Source organism: Dendropsophus ebraccatus, chromosome 7 (assembly GCF_027789765.1).
Source record: "Dendropsophus ebraccatus isolate aDenEbr1 chromosome 7, aDenEbr1.pat, whole genome shotgun sequence".
Classification (NCBI taxonomy): domain Eukaryota; kingdom Metazoa; phylum Chordata; class Amphibia; order Anura; family Hylidae; genus Dendropsophus; species Dendropsophus ebraccatus.
This window is the reverse complement of record NC_091460.1, coordinates 130,706,088-130,727,734: the sequence shown is the minus strand read 5'-3', so window position 1 is coordinate 130,727,734 and position 21,647 is coordinate 130,706,088. Positions and strand designations below refer to the sequence as shown.

The 21,647-nt window shown below is 41.5% G+C and overlaps 1 protein-coding gene across 1 annotated transcript in view; it reads right to left on the bottom strand.

Annotated features, from left to right (window-relative positions):
- Nucleotides 1-1,977: 1,977 nt before the first annotated feature.
- Nucleotides 1,978-21,647, bottom strand: part of ARSJ (arylsulfatase family member J) — a 61,248-nt gene continuing 41,578 nt past the window's right edge. The window contains exon 2 of the mRNA XM_069976808.1: nucleotides 1,978-3,485. Coding sequence (XP_069832909.1) covers nucleotides 2,099-3,485 — 1,387 coding nt within the window. The 3' untranslated portion in view covers nucleotides 1,978-2,098. The remainder of the gene's footprint in view (nucleotides 3,486-21,647) is intronic.

The window sequence follows — 21,647 nt, the reverse complement described above, 5'->3', positions numbered from 1 at the left end:
CTCCAGCGGCTCCATAAAGAATGAATGGAGCGGTGTGTCACTTGTTGACCTCTATTCAAAACAAAGGGGTGGCAATCTAGAGATCTCTGGAGGGTTCAGAGGTTGGACCCCCTGTAATATCATACTTCCTGTGGATAGGGGACAAATAAGAATGACTCTGACAACCCTTTAAAGATATTATAGGTAAGAATGAGTTAGGTCTCATTCACACGTTCAGTAATTTTTCAGGACTGTATACAGTAGTTTGTCTTCAATCGTCATCCACAATCTTCAAAAAAATGGGAAGATAAGGTGATCCATACTTTTTGCGGATGTAACGTCTGCAAAAATGCGGATCCTATAGACTTCTATTGACTCTTCTATTGCTCTGCAGTTGTGTTCCTCACTAAGACTCTTCCTATTTTTTTGCAGAACAGATTGCGGATCCATAAAACTACAGATAGAGTGAATAGGCCAATTGAAATCCATGGGCCCTAAATTTGTCCGTAATTGCAATCTACAATTATGGACAAATTTGAGGAACGTGTGAATAAGGCTTTCAAGTGATATTGTCACCCTCCCTTACTCTCGCTTCATTTCATCAGTTAAGTGTCAACTAGGCGGGGCTTCACCGCAGTTGGGCCCCATCTCCTGGCTGGGGAGAGGCCCCAATTGTCATGAAGTCCCGCCTAGGTGACACTGTCCACCGATGAAATAAAGTGATTTTAGAACAGAAAGAAGACATAGACAAGTATCACTTTAAACTAATTTGTTAAAATATACTTAACCAGCATTTTACTGATTGGCAATAATTGGCACTAATCTGTAGCTGTAGTTACAATACTTCATATGAGGTTAAAGCGAATGTGCCACTAGTTACATTGCTATGGACTTTTTACATGAACAGACTGGTGCCGACACAGGGATGCCGGCGGCGCTGTCCTTTTTTTTTTTACCCCAGCCCGGTCCCCATGCACGGTCCTGGTCTATTCCCGAGCCCCAGCCAGGTATGAAGCACGGGGGTGGGTCTGATGGCTCGCAGTATGATGAAATCCCCTCCTCTGTGTGAGATGGCTCCATTAGAACCAATGGAGCCGCATCACAGATGGGAGGGAAGATCCTCACACTGGGGGCCGGCAGGCTCACCCCCAGTGCTTCATACCTGGCTGGGGCTCGGGAATAGACCAGGACCGTGCATGGAAACCAGGCGGGGGTCAAAAAGAAGGAGCACATGACCAGTATCCCCGCGCTGGTAGCGGTCTGGTAAAAAAACCCATAGCAATGTACCTGGTGGTACATCCTCTTTAAGGAATCTGCAAGACTGATTGCAGAAGTCATATGGCCTGTGTGTTTTTTTGTTTTTGTTTAACCATTTAACCCCTTTAATGCTTTTCTGCCCCAATTGTCTTATATGAGTGAAATACAGCTCAGTGAGAGAAAAAGTGCCTGTCATAGAAACACTGGGGAAGAGAAGGATCAAAATTGTGCTCATCTCTAGTCTAATTATATTCTATATTCTTCTATTTCAGCATCATAACGGTCTTCAGGGACAGTAGGGAGGATTGTTAAATACATTAGTGTTCTGACATTCATTCTAAGGCTTCTGGATTCGTTTTTACTTATTTTCAAGGAAACCTCCTAACCTCGCATTGCATATTTATAACATTGATCATATTAGTATATTGAATATTTATAGAGGGCTTAACTTTGGGTCAGCTTTGTAGCTTCTTCATATAAATTATCTAAATGGTAAAAAGACCATACACTTTGAATAGATCGGTAATGGTATATTGCACATAGGCCACAAATAAGAATAAAACATCCCTCTGTATAGAACACAAAGGAGGAGATTTATCAAACATGGTGTAAAGTGAAACTGGCTCAGTTGCCCCTAGCAACCAATCAGATTCCACCTTTCATTCCTCAAAGACTCTGGAAAATGAAAGGTAGAATCTGATTGGTTGCTAGGGACAACTGAGCCAGTTTCACTTTACACCATGTTTGATAAATCTTCCCCGATGTTGCTACATAATAGAACACTGCCCTGTCTGTGTATTTAGTTTATAAGGTCGTTCTCTGATTTAGTAGGCCGTGAAATGTCTCGTAATAGTTCTCGGTTTCACAAATTAGACAGGGATGGGTGACAACCGGAATACAGTTGTTTCCGATGTTTTGCATTCTTCTTGTCTTTCCTTTTCTTAGATTTTTTACTAGAGTTTTTCTGTTTTTTACTTTCTTTATACCAAGGACCCCAAACTCCTCCATTGAGTTTAGGGTTGCTTCTCGGATCCTTTGGAGGATATCTCACCGGGACGGCAGATTTATTGAACTGCGCAAGTCTTCTAAGCAACTGTTTCACAATGTCTGGGTACCTTTCAGATAAGTCGACCCGTTCATAGGGATCGGCTGTTATGTTAAAAAGCCACAATGATTTCCCATTGGTGAGAGATACTCGCTCATTGTGCCATCGATTAAGCCCAATGTTACTAAAACTTTGGGGTGGCACCCAGTCTCCATTACCAGGGTTCCCAGTTAGCAGTTTCCATTGGTTTACTCTAATCGCAGATTGAATCGCAGTATTCCAAATGCCGAAACCAGCGTTCCAGGAGCCATTCCTTGCCTTGATATACATAGGATCTATATTATGTAGGATGTCGATTCTCGGAGAACGTTTTCCTTCGCTTATTGTCTCCCATATGTCATAGCCATCTAGTTTCATGTCCTCTTCTATTTCTCCACCGGCCAACGTAACCAATGTTGGAAACCAGTCTGTAATGTGGATTAATTCTTTACAGACGTGGCCCTTGACTTTTAAAAATGGGCTATGGACGAACCCAACAGCCCGTATACCACCTTCCCAATATGTTCCTTTACTTCCACGGAGAGGCCAGTTATTTCCTCCGGCCATTGGCTGCCCACCATTGTCTGAAGAATAAATAATCAAGCTGTTCTCATAGAAACCATATTTCTGTAGGGCCGTGGTAATGTTGTTAACGGCTTCGTCTAAACACGACAACATGGCGGCGTATCTACGCCTATTGACATTTGTAATTGACTTATAATTTTCTAGATAATTCCCTGGGGCTTGTAAAGGAGAATGCACAGCTTGGTAAGCAATGTAAAGAAATATAGGCTTCTCGGGGTCGTGGCTGGCCAAAATGTCCTGTACTCTTTGAGTGTACATCTCTGTAGAATATATACCACGGTCGTGTTCCCATGCTGCGTTGTCATTTTCATACAAGTCATATCCACATGTTCCCGGGCTGTCACATTTGTAATGGTTATAGTAATCGCCACTTCCTAAAAGTGATCCGAAGAAGGAATCAAAGCCTCTGTGTGTCGGCATGCACTCCTTGCGATAAAACCCCAGGTGCCATTTTCCAACCATGTGTGTAGCATAACCAATGCCCTTTAACTTTTGTGGTAATGTCATATTGTCCAAGGGCAAACAGTTTGGCTGTGATGGCCGTATGATAGAATGCTGAAGGCCTGTATGGATTTGATACCTAAAAGCAAAAAATATATATTGTGTTAAACATGATATATTACATTACTTTATAATTATATATCTATTTAATTAAAGTGTTAAAGGAATGGATTCTGTCAATTGTAGATCATGGTCAGAAGCAAGCATCAAAGAGACTGTACTGAGAGACAACATACATGTCTCCCCTCTCACCCACCCCCTCCCTGCTGTGACTGATTTACAATCGTGGCTCAATGCTGGAAGCAGTGTAAATTAATGATGCATTGCAGGGGGAACGGGAGCTGTGTGACCTCTTTGACACCTGAACTCTTGTGATCATCCAGAACTGACAGATTCCTTATCTATCTTATTATCTATCTATCTATCTATCTATCTATCTATCTATCTATCTATCTATCTATCTCCTATCTATCTATCTCCTATCTATCTATCTATCTATCTATCTATCTATCTATCTATTTCCTATCTATTATTTATCTATCTATCTATCTATCTATCTATCTATCTATCTATCTATTATCTATCATCTATCTATCTATCTATCTATCTATCTATCTCCTATCTATCTATCTCCTATCTATCTATCTATCTATCTATCTATCTATCTATCTATCTATTTCCTATCTATTATTTATCTATCTATCTATCTATCTATCTATCTATCTATCTATTATCTATCATCTATCTATATCTATCTATCTATCTATCTATCTATCTATCTATCTATCTATCTATCTATCTATCTATCTATCTCCTATCTATCTATCTCCTATCTATCTATCTATCTATCTATCTATCTATCTATCTATCTATTTCCTATCTATTATTTATCTATCTATCTATCTATCTATCTATCTATATATCTATCTATCTATCTATCTATCTATCTATCTATCTATCTATCTATCTATCTATTATCTATCATCTATCTATATCTATCTATCTATCTATCTATCTATCTAAATCCAAGAATTTTGCGGCACATCCATATAGTGAAAAAAGTTGTGGTATTTATTGGTACATCAAAAAGCAAGTGCAACGTTTCAGTCTCATCTCGAGACCTTTCTCAAGCGCTTGAGAAAGGTCTCGAGATGAGACTGAGACGTTGCACTTGCTTTTTGATGTACCAATAAATACCACAACTTTTTTCACTATATGGATGTGCCGCAAAATTCTTGGATTTATTCAGTTGGAGATTTAATCCAATCTCCGTTGCTAGGCACTCCAGCACTGAAACTGGGAGTGCGCTCTATTGTGGACATTATCTATCTATCTATCTATCTATCTATCTATCTATCTATTAATCTATTATCTATCTATTATCTATCTATCTCCTATCTATCTATCTATCTATCTATCTATCTATCTATCTATCTATCTCCTATCTATCTCCTATCTATCTATCTATCTATCTATCTATCTATCTATCTATCTATCTCCTATCTATCTATCTCCTATCTATCTATCTATCTATCTATCTCCTATCTATCTATCTATCTATCTATCTATCTATCTATCTATCTATCTCCTATCTATCTATCTATCTATCTATCTATCTATCTATCTATCTATCTATCTCCTATCTATCTATCTATCTATCTATCTATCTATCTATCTATCTATCTATCATCTATCTATCTTCAATATCTCAAAAGTCACATTTTATTAAACATCTTTACCATTACATAAACAACATAATCTTCAACAGAGGAGTGATCTGGCTGTCTATAGAAATCCTACAAATTGCTGTATCTTAACATCCCACAGGAAACAATTCATTTGCACAGCTGGAAGTCTTTTTTTAAACAGTGTTCTAAGTCTTTTAACCTACGAACTCAAAACAATGTGACCTTGATATTGTATCTACTGGTCAGCATATGTTGACCTCTTTTTATCTTTCGGGTGGTGAGAGGTCAGAAGGTCTGGACATCTCTAGGGCATACTCATTGAGGAAGAACACAGACCTCCATGCTTTTATGAGCATTAGGTATGTTGTGTATGTAATAGCTATGCAAGGTAATATAAAAATGATTACCTAGTTATTATATGTGCAGGTACAATGGTAGGGGCGGGGGACGGCAAATATAAGTCTTTCCATTATACTTTTCTTTTTTTTGGACCAAAACTGCCACAAAAACTGATGTTGGTCATTGTTTATTATTATTATTATTATTGTTGAGTTTTTATTTTATCTAAACATCATCTATATATTGTATATTCTTAGGATATATATATATATATATATATATATATATATATATATATACATACATACAGTATATATATGAAAAGAACTATTGTATCAAGATGTCAGCTTTATGTTACAAATTACACTCTGTGGGTGGCACGGGCACAAGTCCAGAGCCAAAACCAGTGCTGTGATGTAACTACAATGTGGTACAAAAAGACTGTTAAAATAGCAACTTTAAATACAAGTATAATAAAACCTGTCCCCAGAAAAGGTCAGAAAATACCAGTAGCATAATGGCATATTTAATTTAGATAATAAATATTTAGTTGCCTGCATTGATCTCCAATGAAAAGCGATGCCACCACAGCCTTAAAGGATCACTGGGCACCAGGAAATGGAACAGTATACTGATAGCACAATAGCTGAAGCCAGGGCCGTAGCGAGGGGGGTGCCAGAGGGGGCAGCTGCCCTGGGCGCAAGGCTGGGGGGGCGCCAGTCTCCCTGCACAGTCCCGTCCCTTCTGTTCATAATCAGGCAGCGCTGTTGTTATCGAGGCAAGGCAGGAGCAGAGCAGGGCACGGCACTTGGGGAAGGGGGGGGGATTGATGTGGAGTGATGGCCCCTAACACACACACAACAGACAGGGCACTGTACGATGCACACAAGAAGCGCCCCTCCCCGCCACGAGCGTCTGTTCTCACACACAGTCTCAGCCACCTGCACTGTATGCTTCTTCCTCTGTGTCGGGACACAGGAGGAGGGGAGAATGTCTGCAGCTGGGAGCAGGTCCTGGAGCAGAAGATTCATTTCATTCTGTGGACCCTCATTCAAGTCTGTATGTGTGTACAAAAAGCATGTAGGTATGTCAGTATGTATTACTTATGTGTGTGTACTATGTACTGTATGTATATATGTGTGTATGTCAGTATGTATTACCTATGTGTGTGTACTATGTACTGTATGTATATATGTGTGTATGTCAGTATGTGCTCTGTCTATTTTCTATGTGTGTGTACTATGTACTATATATATATATATATATATATATATATATATATATATATATATATATATATATATAATGTGCTCTGTGTGTGTACTATGTATTGTATGTATACATGCCAGCATGTATTGTCTATGTGTGTGTACTATGTACTGTGTGTGTATATACACTACTGTTCAAAAGTTTGGGGTCACATTGAAATGTCCTTATTTTTGAAGGAAAAGCACTGTACTTTTCAATGAAGATAACTTTAAACTAGTCCTAACTTTAGACAAATACACTCTGTACATTGCTAATGTGGTAAATGACTATTCTAGCTGCAAATGTCTGGTTTTTGGTGCAATATCTACATAGGTGTATAGAGGCCCATTTCCTGCAACTATCACTCCAGTGTTCTAATGGTACAATGTGTTTGCTCATTGGCTCAGAAGGCTAATTGATGATTAGAAAACCCTTGTGCAATCATGTTCACACATCTGAAAACAGCCTAGCTCGTTACAGAAGCTACAAAACTGACCTTCCTTTGAGCAGATTGTGAAAAGGTGGATTCTTTGACGAAAGCAAAGTTTGATGTAAAAACAATGTTATTTCAAATACAAATCATTATTTCTAACCTTGTCAATGTCTTGACTCTATTTTCTATTCATTTCACAACGTATGGTGGTGAATAAGTGTGACTTTTCATGGAAAACACAAAATTGTTTGGGTGACCCCAAACTTTTAAACGGTAGTATATATATATATATATTTATATATATATATATATATATATATATATATGTGTGTGCTCTGTGTGTGTACGATGTACTGTATGTATACATGTCAGTATGTATTGTCCATGTGTGTGTACTATGTACTGTGTGTATGTATATATATGTATATATATATATATATATATATATATATATGTGCTCTGTGTGTAGTATGTACTCTATGAATATATGTATGTGACTGTGCATTGTCTGTGTGTGTACTGTATGTATATATGTATGTGACTCTGTATTGTCTGTGTGTGTATGTTCTGTATGCATATATGTACGTGCTCTGTGTCCATGTAAGAATACAGAAGGAGAATACCCATCCATGCTCCGGCTGCTTTTGGGGCTCCTGCAGGTCCCGCTCAGCCTATCAGGGTGCTGTCCCACCACAGCCACTGATTGGCTGAGCGGGATCTAGAGGAGTTAGGAGCCACAGAAGCAGCAGCCTGTCAGCAGTGGGTTCAGGGGGGCAGCGTTTACATAATCGCAGCGGAATAAAAATTCTGCTGCTAGTATGTAAACCCATTCAAACTGACAGTACAGGGAATCACAGCGGATTTCACGCAGTAAGTTCCTGTCATTTTCTATGGCTGTACACACTTGCAGCAGCTTTTTCATTCCACTGCGAGTATGTGAAGCCCCTTCCCACTAAACCCATTGGTGCTGGGCTAATATATTACCTGCCCTCGCTCCTGCTTGCTTCTCAGACTGTGCAGGACACTAGAGAGCCTGAGAAGCAAGCCCAGAGGGGACTGAAGAGGAGCTGCAGCAGCTGTGACAGTGATTACTGTCTGGCTGCTGAACATTATAATGTAGAGGGTGGACTGTGTGAGGAGAAGTACAGAGAAGAACTCTTCCCCCTAAACATACAGAAAATGCTTCTCACCTGGGCCCCCATTTCCAGTGTGTCCATCCCCCTTCTTTGCTCTTCTCCCCTAGAGTCTTCAGTAGTCCCCCCCTAAACTACTACACCCTGGTTACACAGTGGTTTTGGCTACGATAGGAGACATGGGACTGTAAATTGCTGTCTTGCTATGCAGGGGACCTATGCTGTGTTAGGTTAAATGGGCACTGTCACAACAAAAAACTAGGGGGGGGGGTGCAAAACTGAATGTTTGCCTTGGGTTCAGGAAAGGCTAGCTACACCTCTGGCTGAAGCTCACAGCTTGCCCCCCCCCCCTGTAAAATGACCTTTGAATGACCCTTACAGGGAGTGACCAGAAACCTTTCCAGTTCATCCTATGTCAGCTTATGGCTGTATCCATGTTTTCCAGGCAGCCTTAGGTCTGCATCCAACTTCTCCAGTGTGCAAATACAATAGTTTAAGGGTTCATTTACACAGAAAGATTATCTGCCAAAGATTTGAAGCCAAAACCAGAAACAGACTATAAACAGAGATCAGGTCATAAAGGAAAGCCTGAGATTTTTCCTAATTTCAAATCCATTCCTGGCTTTGGCTTCAAATCTTTGTCAGATAATCTTCCTGTGTAAATGGACCTTTACTAGGCTACATTAACTAGGTCCTATCACTTAGTATATTCAACACTCATATAGACTAATCTTTCTGTTTTATGGTTTCAGGCTACAAAAAAATCTGAGTTTTTAAGGTTGTCAATGGAAACAGTGCAGACATTTCCTACATCAGGTCATAGATCAAAGACTAAAACTCCCTGAATATAAATCACCAGTGCGGACGCTGAGCCAGAAAAGGATGCTGAGTAACACCAGCACTGATGCCTTAATAAATAGGAATGCAGCTTTTGGAAATTATTGCTTAACTGCTTAAAGGTTAGTTATGTAATATTTAAAGGGAATTTGTCGCTAGGCTTATGCTGTTCTAAATGAGGGCAGCATAAACTAGTGACAGAAAGGCTGAATAGATCAGTATATTACTTACATCATTCTGTTCAGCTGTTCTCCTAATATGCAGGAGAATAAGATTCTTGCCACACCCCTTCCCCGCCCTCCAGCTGCTGATTGACAGTTGTCTGCCTATACTCAGCATGGATAGATAACTGCCAATCAGCAGCTGGTGGGCGGAGTTTTCTGCTTCTCATGAATATCCAGGACTACTGAGCTCATGTACATAATGGAGAGCACTACTTATTGTCCCTGAAGGATATCTCTGGATCAGCTGCAAAGAACAATGTAAGTGATACATCATTCTGTTCTATGCTACCCTGAGATAGGACGCCATAAACCTACTGACAAAGTCTCTTTAAGACCTAGCATAAAAGAAGGTGGGATAAATACAGTTACTGATCATTTTCCTTTAAGTGTTCCTTTGATTTTAAGTGACTCAGGCCTTAACTAACTACATGCTAAACATGTTCACAGAATGAACCAAGAGCGTTTCCTTTTCTTTAATCTTCTCATGTTTCGGATTGAAAAGATAAAACTCCTAATTGTAGGGATAATTAGGAAGCAATTAGAATCATTTCCCACGGCATAAACATTACAGGATAAAGAAAATCATGACTTTCTTAGAATTTATTTGCATTATATCCAAGTGTAGTTTACTGATTTTAGATTACTGTATACAAGCACTCTAGGTATGGGTGGCCAAAGTTGTAGAAATACAGCAACTCTCTTTATTTCAATAAGATAAAAAAAAAACTCTACTCAAAGGGGGAGATTTATCAAACATGGTGTAAAGTGAAACTGGCTCAGTTGCCCCTAGCAACCAATCAGATTCCATCTTTCATTCCTCACAGAGTCTTTGGAAAATGAAAGGTGGAATCTGATTGGTTGCTAGGGGCAACTGAGCCAGTCTCACTTTACACCATGTTTGATAAATCTTCCTCATAGTCTCTGGACTTAAGAATGTTTCATGTTCAATTAGCCAATAGATTGGTTACAATATTGCTGCGTTTACACGTAACGATTATCGTGCGAATTTGCGCGATAACGGTCGAATTGGAACGATAATCGTACGTGTAAACGCAGCGAACGATCGAACGACGCACGATAAATCTTACATCGTGATCTTTCATCAGGTCAGCAAATCGTCGTTCATCGTACGCAAAAAATTCGCAAATCGTTCCGTGTGAACAGTCGTTCGACGATTTAACCAATGTGTGAGATAGGCTTAAACGATCGCAAAACGATCGCAGTGCGAATTTTCGTACGATATATCGTACCGTCTAAACGCTGATCGTTATAAAAAAAAAAATCGTAAATCCGACATCGCTAATCGTACGATCGGGCCAATAATCGTTACGTGTAAACGCAGCATTAGGATTAGTTAGTTTCTTATATTCAACTATGGGAACAACCAAGTAATACACTGCACGAGTAATGCACTAGATATTTCACAAAAAACGTTCACAGCACTCAAGAAAAATCGAGGAAATGGGTGCCAGCTTGCTTGCCGGGGAACCGTCAGGCAGACTGTATATATATCCACAAAGGCAGCAGCACTCCAGGTAGTGGAGAACACGTGGAAACATTTATTCACATCCCAAATGCAAAAACAACAACGTTTCTGACACACAGTTATGCACTAGATAAGATAAACAAATAAATAGATAGAATAATACAGGCAATAGACTAAAAACTTAACAAGTGGAAAGGTTCGTCATTGCAAGGTTAGGTTCACACACGTGTGTCAGGGGTTGGGGTAACATAATAAAGAAAGATACTTACCTGTCCATGTGCCCTGCTGGTATCCTCCTGCTTTCCCTTCTGCAACGTCACAGCTCAGCTGATGGATCACTTACTAAAGGCCCTATTCCACGGGTCGTTTAGAGGAGCAATATCGTTTGTATTCGGCCGATATCGACCGCTACGAACGATATTCGTCCCGTGGAATAGAGTGCAACGATCAGCCGACATCGTTCATGTCGGCTGATCGTTGCAGTCGCTTGTTTTTCAACATGTTGAAAAACAAGCGACTGATATAGCAGAGATCTGCTGCCGTCGCTCCGTTGAATAGGAGCATCGGCAGCAGGCGCTGCTGTATCCTATGGGCTGCCCGGACGATCAGCGATCCCCCGGGCAGCCCCCCCGCAGCTATACGCCGCCCCCTCCCGCACTCACCCGCTCGCTGCAGCTGCGTTGAATAGCGGCGGCAGCGAGCGGGGAACGAGGAGCAAACGAGCGCTAATAGCGCTCGTTTGCTCCTTCAAACGACTCGTGGAATAGGGGCATAAGTCTGTCAGTGACTGGGGCGGGACACCCAGCTCAGTGGGAAAACCATCAGCCCGGGTCATGACATACCAGGATGATGAGGGAAATTACATCCTGCGGGGTTGGGGAACCTGGTTACTTGGCGCTGTGGGGGCACGTGGACTGGTAAGTATACATCCTTTACTATGTTCTCCCGACCCCCTGCTTACGCTGTGTGTTTTGTTTTTGAGTTCTTCTTTAATACTTTTGCCTGAAAGCTCAGGGGATCTTTGTTTGAGCTGTATGGAGTTTGCATGTACACCCTCTGCTTTTATATTTTGCTCCGGGACCTTTGGCATCCTCTCTTACTCCAAAAGCCTACTGATAGGTTCATAGATGTCTTCAATGATCCTCCAAAGTATGCCTTGAGCAAAGTGTGCAATGTTCTATGACGTCCAAATTTATTGTTGTAGACCAGACTTTTCAGGCAGAGATTTCCAGTATTCTTGCCAACCAGATGTGTTCTTTATTGGTACGCGTTTCAAGGGTTAACCACCCTCTTCATCAGATGCCTGATGAAGAGGGTGGTTAACCCTTGAAACGCGTAGCAATAAAGAACACATCTGGTTGGCAAGAATACTGGAAATCTCTGCCTCTTGATTGAAGTGGAGTGACTGTGCCTGGAGGTTTGAGCGCCAAGGAATCCACCATTGTTGCAAGGTCATTTGGATTTCAGTCCGGATCCCACATCCAGGGATATCGGAAGGTGGAAGGCAGCAGCCCTCCTTATATACCTAGAAGCCTACATTAGAGTCGTGCCTAATACGTACGACCTAACCAGGTGAGTGTGTATTTGTGTGAATTTACACATACACATCTCACAGGGTTAATCCGCCTGCACATGCAGCGCCACTGTGTTTCCTTTTTTTCTTTTTATGTACAATATTTCTACAGAATATGGATGATTACTTTTTTTTTTTCATTTATTAAACATAGTAACCAACATGATATACTTAATCCTTTACTCACAATAATTCAAGGGTCGCTTCCATCCAAGCCATTTTTCACTTATTTTGGCGGATGGTTTCATCCAGTCTTTATTTAGTATTATGATTTACTATGAATAAATACAGAAAAAAGATGACGATGGATATAGTATTAAACCTACTTCTTTAACTTGATGGTGAAATCATTTACCCAGGGTGCACATGAACACCTCATCTCAGCTGCACATTTACTTGCTTTGAATCCCGCTGGGAGTTTGCTCTTGCTGCAGTGTGATGAATGCCAGATAGAATGTCTCAGGATTCCGCTTTTACTTCTCTTAAAGAACACCAGCAAAATCTAGCTACTTAAAGGAATTTCTATTTATCAGAACACATTGAAAGATGATGCCTTGAGCAAAACTAGCCTTACTAAGCGAAATGTCCCTGTACCACGAAAAATATTTGCAGGCGAAATTCAATGGAAAGATAAAAGCCAGTCTTTGTAGAAAACGTGTGAGCTACAGTAGCTTCAAATTGCTTCATGTGTTAAAATAGTCTGAAAAAGAACTGCAAGTGAATGTGTCCCTGCTGCCCTAGATGCCTCATCAGATGTCCCGAAGGCCCTACTGCCCCTTTTTGCAAATTGCCTTTTTGTGCGCATCACTCAGAAATTTAAAGGGGTACTCCGGCCCGGGGTATTTTTAAGCTGTGGCCGGGGAGGAGGTGGTTATAGACGGCGGCGGTCACTTACCTCCCCGGTTCCATCGCCGGGTCCCGGATTGCGCCGCCCCGTACACCCGTCCCGCGTCCTCATCCTGGTGTGAGACGTGACGGCCGGAGTACCCCTTTAATTTGCGAAGTCTGCAAATATATGCGAATCGCATACAAACAAATCTCATAAAAACAGGCAAACTATAGTAGCTACAATAGTGTGACTGTTACAGAGTAGCGATTTTTTTCAGCAGCTGTTGCCGTGGCAGTGTCAAAATTGGAAAATGTAAATTTTTAAAAAATATCAGTCAGCCTGTCAATCATTAAATTTTCACCATGGACAGTAGTGGACGTTGGTGGATCAGCGGCATAATATCAATGTTCTCCCAGGACAGTAGTGGACATTGGTAAATGAGCAGACGGTGAGGTATTAAGATGGACACTGTGTTCACCCAGTGACTTCCTAGAATGTACACCCAGCCCCCAGTGACTTCCTATAATGCACACCCAGCACCCAGTGACTTCCTATAATGCGCACCCAGCACCCAGTGACTTCCTATAATGCACAGCCAGCACCCAGTGACTTCCTATAATGCGCACCCAGCACCCAGTGACTTCCTATAATGCACACCCAGCACCCAGTGACTTCCTATAATGCACACCCAGCACCCAGTGACTTCCTATAATGCGCACCCAGCACCCAGTGACTTCCTAGAATGCACAGCCAGCACCCAGTGACTTCCTAGAATGCACAGCCAGCACCCAGTGACTTCCTATAATGCACACCCAGCACCCAGTGACTTCCTATAATACACACCCAGCACCCAGTTACTTCCTATAATGCACACCCAGCACCCAGTGACTTCCTATAATGCACCCCCAGCACCCAGTGACTTCCTATAATGCACACCCAGCACCCAGTGACTTGGTATAATGCACCTCCAGCACCCAGTGACTTGGTATAATGCACCTCCAGCACCCAGTGACTTGGTATAATGAACAACAGTCACCCAGTTACTTGGTATACTGGACAATGGCTTCACTACTCCCACAGAAAACCACCCACAATCTACCCTCCTCTCCTCTCTGTCCCTATCTCTCTGTATTTCTCTCCTTTATCTAACTGCCTGCTGCCACCTACTCTCCACTATACACAGCCGACTGGCCGCCTCCAGGAAGCCAATCACCTTATATGGGGTGTGAGGGGGGGGGGGAGGTGCTGACATCACAGTGGGGTTTGCAGCTGTTTGGACAGGTGCAAAAGATTATGGGTAATCCCTTGCTCCCACCAAAAGACAGTTCTGTAAGCTAATTTGTGCGACCACCATGTTTAGTGAATTTTCCAAGCAAATCTGATGAATTTGCAAATCGCTACAAAGCAAATTTAATGCCCAATTCGCTGCGAATTGGAATTTGTCAGATTTTCTTCGCTCATCTCTACCCAGTACCCCAGTGTTGCAAGGTTACAGTACTAACCACTGAGCCACCATGCTGCCCATTAAAGAGAACAACTCCATTTTAGGAAGATGTCACCAATGACTGTGGGTACTATTTTACGGAACGATAATCGGATGAATCGGCCCTATCCGGCCAATTATCATTCCGTGTAATAAAGACAACAATCAGCCGATGATTGGATTTCGCATTGGATCAGTACAGGATTACTATGTATATAGCGTTGGAAATATCTGGATGATAAAACGAGATAGCACAAGTCATAGCTGCAAGAAGTTGTCATGGTGGGCTGGGTTGGAAGAAAAAGAAAAGGGGAAGAGAATCAGAAGAAAGGCCCCTCTAGTCACTGGATGTAACTGTACTGTAATCACTTACACGTCTGGAGAGCTCATTAGCAATGTGCCCCTGCAGTCGTGAACATCTATTCCCTAGATGCCTCTGATCAGTCATACTAAATATTGAGGTGCTTAAAGGGGAACTCCAGTTATCATCTGATACAGGTTATCATAGATGACAGGTAGAAATTAGAAGACTACAGTGGTGAAGTCTTTCTTCTCAAATCACCATGAGATTTAAGATTTAAAAACAAGCGAGCGCAAACCTCTTTGGTACTGGTCAGAGACTTGTTACTTACATCTGTTACTTAAATTTGGCACAAGATCCAAAGCACACTGTCAGTCATTGACATTTCACACAGCAACAGATATTTACAAGCACCACCAAAGGAAACTTTCTTGGTCTATAAATCTGAGGTGAACAGATATTACATACTACACTGTGGGATCGTCTGAAATGTATCTACAAGAGAAACAGGGGTGTACACAAATATGGAGGGGGGGGGGTTACAAAGACTAAAATTGTCTACCCTTCTAGTGCTGGTCACTGCCAAATGTGGAACACTTTCGGTAGGTTCACACTACGGAACCCGAGTGGAGAATTTCTGAAGGATTCCATAGCTCGTACCCGTTCACGGCCGTGCCCCTTCCGCTGGCTCCATAGACACCATTCTATGGGCGGCCAGATTCCGCCATCCTCCGAAAGAATTGACTTGTCAATTCTTTAGGCGGAATGCGGAATCCACCTGTGGATAGAATGTTGTCTATGGCACGGGCGGAAAGGGGCACGGCCGTGAACACGTACGAGGAAATTCTCCACTCAGGTTCCGTAGTGTGAACCTACCCTAACCTGGGAATTATGAGGATGTTTTCCAGCCTGTAGGGAGAAGGTGTACAAGAGACCCACAGCATCACCCTAGCATCTCACAAGGCTTCAGACTGGGACTAGGGCCAAATGGGTACCAAGCTACAGAAGTTCAGAAACCTGCACTCCACTGTTGGGAATTGCAGATCCAGTTGTAAGTAGATATTTTTGGGGAAATCTAGATTAAAAGTCCCAGACGTGCCAACACACTTCAGTTTTTGATACACATTAGCTCCAGCCAAATCTTGCTATTAAACTGTTTAGCAGACAATATCCATTTCTGGTAAAAAATTGATTGTATATACTAGTATAAGCCCTGCCTTCTGCATTCTACACTACACCACAAAGAACAAGGCAAACACTAGCATGACAAACATTATACAGGGTGTGTCCCAGAGGAACCATAATAACAAGTAACCACTAAGCAGCCCGCTTGTCACTCTACCAGCCCATGAAATGTGGGACACTCCTATGGAAACCCTTGCGTCAGTGTAACAAAGGCCTTATTCACACATTCGCATAAGTTCACAGTATTTGAGGATCTGCAAATACGGAGTACTTTGTAACCCATTAAATCCTATGGTACAATTCACACATCTTCTATTTTTGCAGATCAGCAATCCGCAATATAAAAGAATAGGACAGGTTGTAATGTAATGGTTTTGCATATTGCAATGTTCTACCTGCAAATTTTGCACTTTCCCATCGACTTCTATTGGAGTTTCCGCACCGCAATTGTGGACTGCATTACAACCTGTCCTGTGAAAATGTACAGGATGTATCAATACACCATAGTAATCAAAGAGATGCAAAAGAATTCAGTATTTTCTACTCAGCAAATACTGCTGAAAAATACTGATGTGTGAATGAGGCCGCACTACGGATGAAATTTTGCGAACTGCAGAGGAAAAAAAATGCTGATGAATTTCATCCTTGAAAATATACTGATGTGTGAATGTAAGGGCCCTTTTACACAGAAAGATTATCTGACAGATTATCTGCCAAAGATTTGAAGCCAAAGCCAGGAATGGAATTGAAAAGAGGAGAAATCTCAGGCTTTCCTTTATGACCTGTTCTCTGTTTATAGTCTGTTCCTGGTTTTGGCTTCAAATCTTTGGCAGATAATCTGTCATATTCTGTGTAAAAGGGCCCTAACCAAAGACCATGAAAGGAAACAGAATCCGGACATCTCATGGGTGTTCTACTCTGCTGTTCCCTCTGTTTTTTTCTAGTTTTTCATAAAGGTATCACTGTTTTTACACTCAGGCTACATTCACACATCAGTATCTTTTCAAGGATGAAAATCTGGATCCTCTTTTTTTCACCCCCAATCCGCGAAAAAAAATCATCTGTTTTGCATCCGTATTGTGTTCTGTATTTTTATAAATTTTTTTGAGAATCCTCAAAAGTGAAACAGAGGGGATGGAAAAAACAATGTCATTAGCTGTCCCAACTCCCGTCTGCGGGCCATTTTACAGTCATTTCTATCAGGCAGGATATTTCTGGCAGGAGGAGTTTGGTGAGGTCATAAAAAATGGATCCGTGATACGGATGGTTTTGCGGATTGAAATGTACTCTCTGCAAATTTTGCACTCTCCATAGACTTCTATGGGGGGGGGGTCTGTTCCATAATCACGGACTGTATTACAACATGTCCTATTTTTTTTTTTTTTCATCACGGATTGCAGATCTGCATATTTACTGGATGTATGAATAGCACCATAGGAAATAATGGGTTGTAACAGTATTTTTAGGACTGTGAAAACGGATGAAAAATACTAAAGTGTGAACGTAGCCTTACTGTTCTTGGGTGTTTGACATGGAGGTGTCCACAAATATTCCATAGCTAGCGCTGTATTCAGGTTTTTGAAAAGCTGAAATGTACATTGCATAAGTTACATCAGGCAAACTAATTATCATTCATGTAGCGGCTCATTGACATAACAACTTGCCTTAAGCAATTACTCTTTGTTCAATAAAAATTCAAAGACACCTACACTAAGTGAAGCTATGCATTAAGTCTTCAACGTGTCTGTAAAGCTTTTATCAAGCTTCTTTCCATGTCAGATGTATCGGGTGATTAACTACAATTGTAATATTTTATATAGACATCTCCCATAGCTTTACATCTTACCTGGTTATAAACACTTCTGAAATGTGACATGAATAGACCCTTTTTGTTTTTGACAGGTTGATTTATCTTTGCAATGTACTTTATAACATTTATGTTGTTGAGTATGACAGTGAGGGAAGTGTAGGAGTGGCTCGGTTCAAGATGAGTTTATTTGTTTTACATCTGTATTCTAGATGATGGTAGCTTTTCCCTCAAGTCAGCCGACGTTAGCAAAGTCATCGTAGCACCAGACATTGTCCTACGCTACTTGGTGCCTTCAGTGACCATCCAATTTGAAGTATGGAACAATGTAGAAGGGATGGCACTCCGTGGTGGTGATGCTTGAGGTGGTGCATATCCAGAAAATAGTAGAAAAGACCCGGCACTCACCGAGTAGTTCTGCTCATTTATTGTGGTGCAATAGTCCTCAGGTACAGTAAGCATGTGTTTCGGCCAACCATGGCCTTCATCAGCTTGAGAGGTACTTCTTGAGCTAATGAAGGCCATGCTTGGCCGAAACGCGTCCTTACTGTACCTGATGTCTATTGCACTACAATAAATGAGTAGAACTACTTGGTGAGTGCCGGGTCTTCTCTACTAATTTTAAGTATGGTCAAGTCTGGATTTTCCTTGTGGATATTGAGATGGTAGAAAGTAATTAGGATCCATCATGGGGATGAATGGCCGCATGCATCCTACAGTGCGTTCTATGTGGCCCTTATCAGGACAAAGCTGTCAAAGGACGAAGACATGCCATAAGTATATAAGTTGTGAACTTGCTCAGCTAATTATTGATTGAAGCGCCATGGACAGTGATTGTCACTACTAAGACGGGTCCGCCTCAGTAGTAGTTGCCAAAGCGTTTAGCTAAGTCATGACAGGAGGACCTCAGGGGAGCATGGTGGGGTAGAATAGGCTGTCTATTATTTTTTGTTCATGAATGCCATTCAAGGAGCCAAGTTAAATATTTTCTTGAGTTTTAGAGACATCCAGTTTTATGTCCACCCATCGTGAACCTAGGTGGACAAAGGTGGACAAAGTGTGGCAGATTTGTCAGTGGCTGATTTAATATCTGCTATTCTGGACCGGAAGAAGCGCCAAGAGCGTGAAATGATCGTAGTCCTGGGAGGACGCGCCTGCGCTCTCACCTCCCCTCCCTCCCTTCTAGGATTTGAAAGATATGCAACTATAGTGGTGAGTGCCTGAACTTTTTTACATTGTGATTGCCTTACTGTATAAATCTACTGTATGAGGAAACTATCTACATTTATAACAACTATTAGTTGGTTTATTCCAAACCAGAATGATGCTCCAAAAGGTTGGTGCAATTTTTGGTGCACTTAGGCCACGCCCCTTTATACTAACGTGTCTAGATAAATGTGGCACAGGCCAAGTAGAACAGCTTTTAGCACACACTTCATCAGAATTGTCGAGAAATAGTAAATCTGGGCCATTGACTATCAATCTGTCTCCGCATAAACTTTAAAGGCCAGCAAGAGATGATATGTACGTGGTCTGTGAAGAATGCTGTCAAGCGGTCTCTTTTTACTTACTGAATGATCACAACCCCTGCCCCTGCATAAATAATTACAACCATATGTGCTTATCTATGTGCCCTGCAGTTACTTCATTACATTGCAAGAAACAACCAGAGGTGATGCGGCAACTTGAGATAATTGCTATAATGATATAATATTCGTTAGCTTCTCCATGACTGGGGGACGTTAACCAGTTAACGAACATATATGATTTATTAGTAATTAGTGCATGCTAGTTAGAAGGGTTTACATTTTTTTCACCGCTAACTAAAAGTGATTTTGTTTTTTTTTTGTTATATACAGTTGTTTTGTTGTTAAAGGAGAAGTCCATCGAAAAATTTTATTATAGTATTGTATTGCCCCCCAAAAGTTATACAAATCACCAATATACACTTATTATAGGAAATGCTTATAAAGTGCTTTTTTCCCTGCACTTACTACTACATCAAGGCTTCACTTCCTGGATAACATGGTGATGTCACTTCCTGGATAAAATGGTGATGTCACTTCCTTGATAACATGGTGATGTCACTTCCTGGATAACATGGTGACGCCCCGACTCCCAGAGCTGTGCGGGCTGTGGCTGCTGGAGAGGATGATGGCAGGGGGACACTGAGGGACACAGGGCACTAGAGGGACACTGAGCATCCCCCTGCCATCATCCTCTCCAGCAGCCACAGCCCGCACAGCTCTGGGAGTTGGGTCGTGACATCACCATGTTATTCAGGAAGTGACATCACCATGTTATCCAGGAAGTGACATCACCATGTTATCCAGGAAGTGACATCACCATTTTATCCAGGAAGTGACATCACCATGTTATCCAGGAAGTGACATCACCATGTTATCCAGGAAGTGAAGCCTTGATGTAGTAGTAAGTGCAGGGAAAAAAGCACTTTATAAACATTTCCTGTAATAAGTGTATATTGGGGTTTTATATAACTTTTGGGGGGCAATACAATACTTTAATAAAAAAATTTCATCGGACTTCTCCTTTAATTTTAAATTGCAGATCTTTATATATAAACCACCTTATGTACAGCTACAATCTAGTCTTAAAATTGGTTTCCCTTAGGCTACGTTCACACAGAGCAAAAGGAGCGGATTACGCAAGGAAATATTTCCGCCTGAAATCAACTGATGCTGAATTCCGAGCAGAATATAAGCAGAATGTAAGCAGAATCCCTGCGTATTCTGCTAGGAAAGTGTTCAGCTCGTAATCAGCTCTTGACAAATTCAGCTCGGAATACTCGAGGAATCCGCGCTGAATCCGCATGCATTCAGCGCTGAAATTCAGCGAGTATTTGGTGAGTAAACTAGACTATACCAGAACATATACTAGAATCCTCCTCCCCCCCTTTTCCCCATTTCCGTGCTGATTCAGCGACTAATTTCCGCTTGTATTACGTTTGTATTCCGGGCTGAATACGCGCTGAAACAGAAAATCAGAGCCCCATTGGTTTGTATAGGCTTCCGCTAGCGGAAGAATGAACATGTTCATTCTTCTGGCGGAAAGCGGATTAGTTCAGTGCGGAAATTCCACTGTGTGAACTGCAGAGCAGAATTTCCATTCAACACAATGGAAATTAGCTCTGCACCTATTTTAACGGCTGAAATTTCAGTGCTGATTCAGCGCAGAAATTCAGCTGCTTTTGCTCAGTGGGAACGAGCCCTTATTCTGACATTTCACTGACATTTATTACAGACATCAGTTTGCGCTTCTATGTTACATCCTTTGGAAATACCCTCCCAATAGAGAAGTGTGGGAAATAAAAACTATAGAAATGTAGCATTGCCTTTGTCTTTTTTTGCTTCAAATAATGACTTTTGACACAAATATAAAAAAGCCCCGGACTGAATGATAAATAAGAATTATACTGTGATTGTTCCGTCACTTCAGTCAATGGGAACTATTTTTATCTAAATCAAATAGTGGGATAGACTGGTGGGATACATTCAACACGTGCCCAAAGGCCACACAGGCCAAAAGAGAGCTCTTGCACAGTGACGTCCTCCCCAGGCGGCCGGCACATTCAGCTTCATAAGAGACAAGCCAGCCACTGTGGATGTCACTGTGCACAGAGTTAGGGTTACCCCCAATACAATGGCATCCTCCAAG